The following is an 11,326-nucleotide window of genomic DNA, read 5'->3' as shown; positions in this document are numbered from 1 at the left end:
TATAATAATCTGTGTTCCATGACAGAAAATGTTTTTTAGTGAAATTTAAGGGACAATTAAACATCACGCATGGCCAAGAAATTTGATAAACATTTACGTAAATATTCTTTTGTCAAAGTAAACATTTTTTTCTTAACATTAAATGAAAACAAGAACACATTCACGTACAAAATATAAACAAAGTTGACAATTTAAAAGTCGTATTTCAGACCATTTATTTCAAAAATGATGTTTCAAAATGACAATATTTTAGTCTCAATTAAAATAAGGTGAGCTAAATAAATTAATACTGGTAAGCGTTAGAAATTAACAATGTGTGTTAAGCCATCAAACAATAAATTTAACATTAACAATGCGAGTAGATGTATATCTTAACGAGTTAATAACAGTTAATATTAAAACAAACTAGTTTTTCTATTAAAGCTATTGCGTGTGCTTTAAGTGATAACTGAAATCGAATCTGGATTAAAAAAAATACACTCTGAAAGTTATTATTAAACGTTTGCTGCGTTAGTAGAAACTAAATCATGTTTAGATTGTAAGTTTGATTGTGTTTTCTTTGGTCAAATGCAATGCAATAAGATTAGCAACAACTAACACACACAATTTGCAAATCAAAACTAAGCATATATGCAGCTATGAAAAAAATACAAGCCCAACGAGTATTTCTCGACCATGCAAATTGTAACTTATAAAAAAAATGTTCAGAGGTAATTCCTGGAAACATTGCATAGGTACGTATAGTAAATTATGGGCACAGATAAGACGCAATTAAATCGACGTTTGCAATGAAAAAAAATTTTTTTTTATTAATTGCAACGGGTTTCTCTTGTCTACCTCATAAACGCAGGAAACAAGAACAGTTTTGGCTAAAGGCGCCATTAAAGACGCTCAAGCACAAGCACAAATGCCTTAACATGACGATTTAATGTTGCAAATCATGACATTACACGAAGCATACAAGACAAGACAAGCTAAACATTTGTAAGCCATTCATTACCGACGTTTTTTTTTCAAGAGTTGATATAATACTGTAAATTCAAAATACAACGAGAAAATTATCAGCTATTTATTAACAGCGGGTGATTTGCCACTTGAGTTCCAAATGTGCAATATCATCGATATAATCGACAAATTAATCAAAACTTAACACCAATAAGCTCAAATTAAGCATTGGATCGTCAAGAAACTAAAACTGGGCTTCAACATATTCTTTAATGGTGTATTGAAATTATTCTAGAAATATCGAAGGTTCCTTCGTTTTACTTGAATTGCACAAGTGTGTACTAAATCGCACAAATGTTTTAAGATCTGATTCCAGCGACGTACAAATATGTTCTGTTAATCTTTCTTCTTATTTCTCGCTGTTCCGTTGCTTTCGGTCACGAGCGATGTTGCTTGCATACGAAATTGACTGAGATTTTCCTCTATATTAGCACGCCCTCTAAAGAAATGCAATGATTCGATCCTCTCAACCCAACCGTTATTCTTATCCATCTTCTCATTTTCAATAAGCAGATCTATGTGCTCTTTCATTGTTAAAGGATGAGGGCGTAGTGCTATTTCGTTAAGACGAGCTTTAGATGCATAAAAGGCTTCAATCATTTCATCGACAGTTTCTACTACTTTATTCAAATCTGCTTTTAACTCGTCTATCAATTTTTCTTGAATCAGCAATGTATGTGATGTCTCTTTATTGGCAGCAATGCTCGATGTGTTTTCTTTAAAACTTTTGATCTGTGCGTTCAATGAATTGATCTTCATGAGACCAACGTCAAGCCGAGGCTGAAGATTTTTTACAATAGCTTCCAATTCATGGCGTTCTTTTAAAACATCGCTGGTCAACTTCAAACTTGTTGAAGGTAGTGTTTCTAAATGTTTAAAAAAAATCCGAAAACTTTGTAAACTCATGTCCCAGAAGATCGGCGACAAGCTGGGTGAATCTGATTTTGTATTTTTTGCAAACAGAGCAGAATTGTTGAAGGAGAACAATTTACCAAATGGTAAATAAGACATTTGCAAAGCATTTTTAACCGGGGGATCAAGACCATCTGCAAACGTAATCATCGAACATATATTGGCTTCTATGTCCTTTCCAAGCATCGACATTATCCATTGGAATATATTGCTCTGCCTCGGAGTCAACCTAACATCTTGTGCTTTAACACAGAAACATACAGAGTCAATAATCGAAACTCCCTTTGGTGGATCCACGGTGAACAGTTCTCGGATTTGTTCAACAATTTCTTCATCCCGTTGAGGCCCACGTATATCTCCAAATCCTGGCGTATCAATTATGTTAATAGTGTAAGAAATTCTTCCACCATCTTGCGGGTGTATCGTGTAACATGTTATCCATTCCGTTTGCGAAACTGCCTGTTTAAAGAACACTTAACATCCTTTATTACATGCAATTTAAAACGCGCATTATCATTACGTTAATTCGTATAATTACTTCATTTATATTACCCATACCATGTGTGAAGACCCGCTAACCGGATATTAAATTGTTAAGATATTCGTTTATAAATCAATAAATAAATAAATATAGTAAGCGTACCTGATAAACAAATTTATGCCTTTTTTATCTTCTAGGTTGGCAATAGAAAATCTAAACTCATCATTCCAATTAACACCAAGTATGAAATTAGCCATTCCATCTAAAAGGGTGCTTTTTCCAGTTTCTGTCTCACCAATTAGTAAAATTGTCTTCTCCTCCCAATATCCTTTCCTTGGAGACCCTGCAAAATAAAAGTTAATCGTCAAAAAATGTCAATACGCATTACTCAACACATCAATACAAATCAATGTTTATGTTTAACCATACCAATTTCAAATTTCCTTGTTTTCCCGATTTTATTTCTTGCTCCTTCGACTTCTATCATAGGTAATGCATACTGGATAGGTAATACATCTGGAGCGCTAAGAGGAGTAGAGAACCTTATAAGTTGCGATGCTGGAGATTCCTTTGTTGTAACTATATCACTTTCTTTGCTGTAATCACTTTCGTAGTCATTATATACCGCCCGAATGCGAAATATAAACTGTGATTTTGATTTTACGTTGGTTAATTCAAATCTGTTTATTTCAATACTTTCATGGCAAATCTTCCATCTAGACTCCTTGTTTTCTCTGCATGATATCTGGAAATGATCTCCCTTCTTAAACAAAGCAGGTTTGTCCCACGTCAGTGTAATTGTATCGGAACCTACTTCGCTAGCCGACGGCTTTCCAGGTGTACTCTTCTAAAATATTCGTTTTATAAAATAATAATATATACTTATAATTATATAATAATACTTATAATAATAACAAGGGACAAAATTGTCACAAAACCAGGTTTTCATTGTGAAAAAAAATCTGATAAAGGGAGACAACTCAAACTGAACTTTTGAAATTAACAAACAAAATTAACCCCCTTTGTAAGTTTGTTTTAAAATAAATCTATTTTTAGTCGTGGCGACCTTGACATTGGAGATATTGACGTGATTCGTTCGTGCGACACACCGTCCCATGATGGTGAACAAATGTGCCAAATGATTTTAAAATCTCATAATGAATGACATAGTTATAGCCCAGACAAGCTCATTTATGGCTATTTTTTACCTTTGAACTCAAAGTGTGACCTTGACCTTGGAGATATTGACGTATTTTTTTTTCGCGACACACCGTCTAATGATGATTAACAAATGTGCCAAATGATTTTAAAATCTCATAATGAACGACAAAGTTATGGCCCGGACAAGCTTGTTTCGCCCGCCCGCCAGCCCGCCAGCCAGCCAGCCAGCCAGCCAGCCCGCCCGCATTCGCCAATCTGATAACCAGTTTTTTCCTTCGGAAAACCTGGTTAAATATCACAACAACCCAATTAACATTGATGTAAACAGATGCACCTAGATTTGATGACCGTCAACACAATTCAATGCTAAAAGTTCCATTCAAATGTCAGCCATTTATAACCCCCCTCCCTGACAATGTGCCAACCTCAGTGTGTTTTTTTTATAAAAACAAAAACTTTCAAATTGAGAAAAAGTGTTTTGAATATTATATTTACTAAGGTTCAACTTAGAGTGCTGGACTCAAAGTTGAGATTTATTTGAATTATTTATCATTTTGGAAACCTTTAATTAAGAATTTTTTAGGTACCATTTGGGAAAAATTATGTACATTTTTCAATTGGAAATGGGTTCCTATAACAGCCAAAATTCGAACAAAAAAAACAACAACACAACACTGAACCTTCTGTTGCAGGTCCTGGATCTGTTTCTCTAGGGCATGTCTAGTCTCCTCTTCCTCGTCCAGCCTCTCTTTCAGGGCCTCCTTCTCGTCTGCCTCCTGACGCAGTTTGCTCTGGGCCGCCAGCTTGCCACGTGTCTCCTCCTCAACAAGTTCCTGGAACACACGCACAGAGAATGTCACCAATGTGACTTCCTTTAAACAAATCATTAAATAAAAGCGGAAAGTGTTGACCCTGATAAGCCTATGCAGACTGCACAGGGTCATCTGGGACAACACTTCATGCACATGCCTTAAGACTCTTCCCAGAGAGACAGCGGAAGGTTTACCCTTTACCGCTTAGATACAAATTTCAACATGTTTGTAGTCCCTTAAAAATCAGAGTAAATTTATGTCCTTTCTCACTAGATTGAAGTTGTAAAGCTTTCATTTCAAACCCTAACATACAAATGAGCGGCAAACAGCATAAAACCTGAAGCGACTGCGAGTGTTTGCAGGCTGTTCTGGTGTTCTGATGGTTGCATATGGCCATTTTCACGTTGATTCTAAGCGGGAAAGGGTTAAGACTTTACACAAAAATATATACTGCTGAGTATTAGTGACATATGGTTTGGACAAGCAGATATTAGGTACAAGAGGGCAAAATGCAAATGGAAGCTCACCTAAGACCCAAAGGAAATGCAATGATTATTCAGCTTTTGTGATATTTTAAGAACCATTTTAGACATTGGCCAAGATATCATTAGCACAGATATTCACAGCTTGTCATGATGATGATGCAAAAAATATGGCCCCTAATCACAAGCGGTTTAGTTAATTTGCCACTGTTAACTATAGTGTTTTTTTTTTACTGCATTACTTTGTTTAGAACTTAAATGTTATATCATTGGGACAAATATTCTGACCAAGTTTCAAGAAGATTTGGCAATAAATATCTCAAGAGCGTTCACAAGCTTTTCCTTTCATTTGACCCACTGACCTAGAATGAGCTAAACATTATACATAAAATTAAACTTGATTACTTTGATTGCATAATAATTTGGCAAGTGGATAAGCATTTGATATATCAACAGAAATTTGGTTCCTTATTGCACATCTACTTGATACTAGTGCATTTATGCAAAAACAATGATCCCACACACTCGCTTGCATTTTACCTGCCACTTTTAAAGACTTTGAGGAATTGGTCCACTTGTTATATATATTTATATTTATTTTTTCATTTGTATTTTTTTCTACCAAATAACTGATCCAAAATCATATATGTTCACATCATGCAATACCAAGTACCTGAGAATCTGCAAGCTGTGCCTCTAGAGTGGAGACTTTCTGGCCCAGCTGTATGTTCTTGGTGTCTGCAGCCTCCAGCTGTGATGTGAGTGTCTCCAACTCAGTTGTGGCCTTACTGGCCTTCTCTGTCTGCTCAGCTTTAACGCGATCTATCTCAGCCAATTTGATGTTCAGCTCAGCAAGAGTCTGTTCAGCCTGTTTGCGTTTTCGCTCTGATTCCTGCTTGGCCATCTGGACTTGCTTCAAATCATTGGCCAAGTCTGTGTTCTCTGCTTCGAGAGTAGTTTTTGTCTTCTCTAGCTGGGCTTTTGCCTAGAAGAAAAATAAAACAACTTGAAGCAATCCTTTATCCAAACTTTTACCTTTTGAGCGTATGCCATTTTCCTATTATAAATCACAGCTGACATGCCCAAAATACAGTCCAATGCTAGGTCTTTACTTTCATCATCATTAATCAATGCAAACTAAATTTATTTACTGGAATCCATCATTTTGCTTCTTTTCAATGTTTAGCAAAGTGACCTATACCTTGACCCGATTTGCTCTAAAAGCAATCAAAAGCACAGTCTTCATGTTAACTACCAAAACATGAAAATTGCAGTGCAATATCTCCATAGTGACATAAACTACAACCTCATACAAGCTTGCTATATCAAAGGTTTCATCAAGATAAAGTCCATGCAATCTTTAGTTATTGACCAGAAACCACCTGTTTGCTGTGACCTGCTGTTACCTGCCATCCGAAACCTAAAAACCAGGATGTTTAATTTCTGCAAAAAAAAATCACCAAATACGATTTTATTTTCCAAAAAAAAGTTTTTTAATTGTCTTGTTCCTCATTGTTATACATTATGTAAAATCAGTATTATTTTTTTACCAACCTACCTTCCTAACATTCTCCAGTTCCTCATTATACTGCTCCATCTGCTGGGTGTGCTTGGTCCTCATTTCTGCTACCTGGGCCTCGTGAGTCTTCTGGTTTTTCTCTATCGTCCCATTCAAGTCCTTCAACTCATCCTCTCTCTTTACCCTCAGGTCTTGGAAAGCGGCTGTGGTGTCCAGAGAATCTTCGAGTTCCGTCTTCAAAGCTTCCAGCTCTTCATTGAGGTCTTTCTTCTGTCTTTCTGCCTTAATTCTGGTGTCTCTTTCTGTTTCAAGGTCCTCTAAAACCTCCTGAAGCTGGTTCTGCATTTCTCGTAGCTGTTTCTGAACAGTGAATTTGGCCACAGATTCTTCATCCACTCTGGAAACAGAACATGTTATCCATCTTCACACCATTGTGACAAAAAAATATGTGTTCAGATATTGATGAATAAAAATATTCCCTGAGAAAAAATATGCACATACAATATGGGCTATTTTATGGGATTTTTTTTGGGAACAAAAAAGTTGATAAAGTGAAACAAATACAGACCGCAACTTACATGAAAGTGTTAAGAACTTGTCAATCACCCCTCTTTGATAACTTTATCAAAAACCTGACGTTTTCAGAATGATGCACCCAGGTTTGATTAAAGTTCTACCAAACAGTTGATTTTTGTAATGACCGTTATGCACAAAGGTTCGAAGAGCTTGATGAACTCCCCCTCCACCGATATATTACATAAAGTGAAACCTCTGACTACATGTCATATAATCCCCCTCCTCTGTGTGAAGGCCTACCTCTGTAGGGCCCCCTATATCCTTCCCATGTCAGTTCCTAACTCTAAAGAGCCCCCTTTATCTCCTACCTGACCCGATGTCAGTTCCTCCCTCTGTAGGGCCCCATGATCTCCTACCCAACCTGAAGCCAGTTCCTACCTCTGTTGTGCCCCTTGTATCTCCTACCCGACCTGATGTCAGTTCCTACCTCTGTAGTGACCCTTGAATCTCCTCCTACCTGACCCGATGTCAGTTCCTACCTCTGTAGAGCCCCCTTTATCTCTTTCTTCCTGACCCGATGTAAGTTCCTACCTCTGTATTGACCATTGTATCTCCTCCTACCTGACCCGATGTCAGTTCCTACCTCTGTAGAGCCCCCTTTATCTCCAACCTGACCCGATGTCAGTTCCTACCTCTGTAGTGACCCTTGTATCTCCTACGTGGCCCGATGTATGTTCCTACCTCTGTGGTGACCCTTGAATCTCCTACCCGGCAATATGTCAGTTCCTACCTCTGTAGTGACCCTTGAATCTCCTGCCCGGCCCGATGTCAGTTCCTACCTCTGTAGTGACCTTTGTATCTCCTACCCGGCCCGATGTCAGTTCCTACCTCTAAAGAGCCCCCTGTAACTCTTTCCCGGCCCGATGTCAGTTCCTACCTCTGTAGTGACCCTTGTATCTCCTACCCGGCCCAATGTCAGTTCCTACCTCTGTAGTGACCCTTGTATCTCCTAACCAGCCCGATGTCAGTTCCTACCTCTGAAGTGACCCTTGTATCTCCTACCCGGCCCGATGTCAGGTCCTACCTCTAAAGAGGCCCCTGTAACTCCTACCCGGCCCGATGTCAGTTCCTACCTCTGTAGTGACCCTTGTATCTCCTCCTTCCCAGCCCGATGTCAGTTCCTACCTCTGTAGTGACCCTTGTATCTCCTACCTGACCCGATGTCAGTTCCTATCTCTGTAGTGACCCTTGTATCTCCTCCTACCCAGCCCGATGTCAGTTCCTACCTCTGTAGTGACCCTTGTATCTCCTCCTATCTGACCCGATGTCAGTTCCTACCTCTGTAGAGCCCCCTTTATCTCCTACCTGACCCGATGTCAGTTCCTACCTCTGTAGTGACCCTTGTATCTCCTCCTACCCGGCCCGATGTCAGTTCCTACCTCTGCAGTGACCCTTGTATCTCTTCCTACCCGGCCCGATGTCAGTTCCTACTTCTGTAGAGACCATTGTATCTCCTACCTGACCCGATGTCAGTTCCTACCTCTGCAGTGACCATTGTATCTCCTACCTGACCCGATGTCAGTTCCTACCTCTTCAGTGACCCTTGTATCTCCTCCTACCCGGCCCGATGTCAGTTCCTACCTCTGTAATGACCCTTGTATCTCCTACCTGACCCGATGTCAGTTCCTACCTCTGCAGTGACCCTTGTATCTCCTACCCGGCCCGATGTCAGGTCCTACCTCTGCAGTGACCCTTGTATCTCCTACACAGCCTGATGTCAGTTCCTATCTCTGTAGTGACCCTTGTATCTCCTCCTACCCGGCCCGATGTCAGTTCCTACCTCTTTAATGACCCTTGTATCTCCTACCTGACCCGATGTCAGGTCCTACCTCTGCAGTGACCCTTGTATCTCCTACCTGACCTGATGTCAGTGCTTACCTCTGCAGTGACCTTTGTATCTCCTATGTGGCCCGATGTCAGTTCCTACTTCTGTAGTGACCCTTGTATCTCCTACCCTGCCAGATTTCAGTTCCTACCTCTATAGTGACCCTTGTATCTCCTACCCGACAGACCCAATGTCAGTTCCTACCACTGCAGTGACCCTTGTATCTCCTCCTACCCGGCCCGATGTCAGTTCCTACCTCTGTAGTGACCCTTGTATCTCCTACCCGGCCCGATGTCAGTTCCTACCTTTGTAGTGACCCTTGTATCTCCTTCTACCTGACCCGATGTCAGTTCCTACCTCTGTAGAGCCCCCTTTATCTCCTACCTGACCCGATATCAGTTCCTACCTCTGTAGTGACCCTTGTATCTCCTACCAGACCTGATGTCAGTTCCTACCTCTGCAGTGACCCTTGTATCCCCTACCCGACCCGATGTCAGTTCCTACCTCTGCAGTGACCCTTGTATCTCCTCCTCCCTCCTGGCCAGCTGTGACTGCAGGTCCTCCACCTGCAGACGTTTCTCGTTCAGCGGCTCCTTGAGGTCCGCTATCTCAGACTCCAGGCGCCGACGGATCTTTTCCAGCTCTTGTCTCGCCTGGCAATGCATAAACGGGTTTAATGTATGTGCGTAAAGTGTTGCCCAGTATTTTTTTTAATGTTTGTGCACAATAGCAATGTTGTATAACTATTAGCCAGAGTAAGTCATATTATGGAAAACTTTCATATTAGAACTTCGTCACAGACGTGACATATACCCCAACATTCTGCATTGACACAGAATATTTTGCATGCTGTCTTCACAAAACAAGAGAAGCTAATTTATGGCGATTTTCAATAATTATTATGCCATTATCATTTATGGCCATTTTGACCTTTGAACTCTTGAATTCTTTCGCATGACACATCGTCCAATGACTGTGAACAAAATTAATGAACAGAGTGATTTTAAAATCTCACAATGAATGACATAGTTATGGCCTGGACAAGCTCATTTATGGCCATTTTTGACTTTTGAACTACCCAAGTGTGTCCTTGACCTTGGAGAAATCGACGTAATTCTTTCGCATGACACACCTTTCATTGTGAACAAATGTACCGAGTAATTTTAAAATCCCACAATGAATGACATAGTTATGGCTCGGACAAGATCATTTATGGCCATTTTTTACCTTTGAACTCAAAGTGTGACCTTGACCTTGGAGATATAGACGTAATTCTTTCGAATGACACACCGTCCCATGATGGTGAACAAATGTACCAAGTCATTTTAAAATTTAACGATAAATGACATAGCTATGATCCGGAAAACTTTCGGTTTAAAATGCACTAAGTGACCCCCGTGACCTAGTTTTTGACTAGGCATAACCCATATTTAAACTTGACCTACACATCATCTAGATACAACTTCTGACCAAGTTTGGTGAAGATCGGATGAAATGTTCGGGACAGACCGACAGACAAAGTGACTCCTATATAGCCCCAATTACCAATTGTAATGGGGGTATAATTATACTTATTTAACTCACATTCAAATAATGTACATCAACTTTAAGAATTTCATGGACAATGGGGATTGATGCATGTGCGTTAAGTGTCATCCCAGATTAGCAAGTGCATTCTGCACACTCTATTCAGCCAACACCTTTCCAGCCTATACTGAATTTTCGTTTATATGAGACTTCCTTTAACGCAAATTACCTTCAAAGCTGAAAGTGTTGTCCCCGATAAGCCTGTGCAGACTGAACTCGCTTATCCAGGACGAAACTTTACGCAAATGCATCAAGCCCCATTAACTAGAATGCTGCTGAAATACTAAAATGATAATGTGGACGCCCACAACCCACCTGCTGTTCCTTGCGTAGGCGGTCCTCGAGGTCGGCTATGATGGCCTCGTACTTGGTCTTAAGCTTGCCTAGCTGCTTTGCTTTCTCCTCCTCTTTGACCAGAGAGGAGCTCACCTCCGCCAGCCTCTCCTCTAGACTGCGCTTCTCCTTGGTCAGTTTCTGGTTGGAGTCATCCTGAATAGCCACATCTTCCATCAGTTTCTTAATCTTTGCGTCCACCGTCACCTTCTCCAGCTGAAGCTTCTGACGGCCCGACTCTTCCTCCTCAAGTCTGTAGTATAGCAGTGATCATTTGAGCAGGGCTTTATGCATGTGTGTAAAAGGTCATCACAATTTGGCCTTTGCAATCTGTACAGGCTAATCAGGAACAAAACTTTCCACTCTTATGGAATTTTTCTTTAAAGGAACGAAAATACAGTAAAGGCAGAACGAGTGTTCCCTAAATAGCCCGTGCAAACTGAACAAATTAAAAATGGGTTTAGGTGGTGAATTGAACATTTGTTCAATGTTACCATCAATTACGAAAAGGTTATACACTCCCAAAATTGTTTTACATGAATATTTAATGTGATACCTCTGCATGTTAAGTTTACATATGGGTTTTCATAACCTAAATAACAGTATGAGCCGCCTCTGGGGAAACTGGGCCTA

At 40.0% G+C, this 11,326-nt stretch overlaps 1 protein-coding gene across 1 annotated transcript in view; it reads right to left on the bottom strand.

The window, feature by feature from the left end:
• Window positions 1-245: 245 nt before the first annotated feature.
• LOC127869552 (myosin-10-like) overlaps window positions 246-11,326 on the bottom strand; it is a 26,075-nt gene continuing 14,994 nt past the window's right edge. Inside the window, exons 10-17 of the mRNA XM_052412215.1 lie at window positions 10,676-10,946; window positions 9,278-9,426; window positions 6,412-6,769; window positions 5,527-5,838; window positions 4,240-4,392; window positions 2,828-3,245; window positions 2,561-2,741; window positions 246-2,376 (exon numbers count right to left, since the gene is read on the bottom strand). Coding sequence (XP_052268175.1) covers window positions 2,352-2,376; window positions 2,561-2,741; window positions 2,828-3,245; window positions 4,240-4,392; window positions 5,527-5,838; window positions 6,412-6,769; window positions 9,278-9,426; window positions 10,676-10,946 — 1,867 coding nt within the window. The 3' untranslated portion in view covers window positions 246-2,351. The remainder of the gene's footprint in view (window positions 2,377-2,560; window positions 2,742-2,827; window positions 3,246-4,239; window positions 4,393-5,526; window positions 5,839-6,411; window positions 6,770-9,277; window positions 9,427-10,675; window positions 10,947-11,326) is intronic.

This window comes from Dreissena polymorpha, chromosome 2 (genome assembly GCF_020536995.1).
Source record: "Dreissena polymorpha isolate Duluth1 chromosome 2, UMN_Dpol_1.0, whole genome shotgun sequence".
NCBI classification, from domain to species: domain Eukaryota; kingdom Metazoa; phylum Mollusca; class Bivalvia; order Myida; family Dreissenidae; genus Dreissena; species Dreissena polymorpha.
This window is presented reverse-complemented; position numbering and strand designations above follow the sequence as displayed.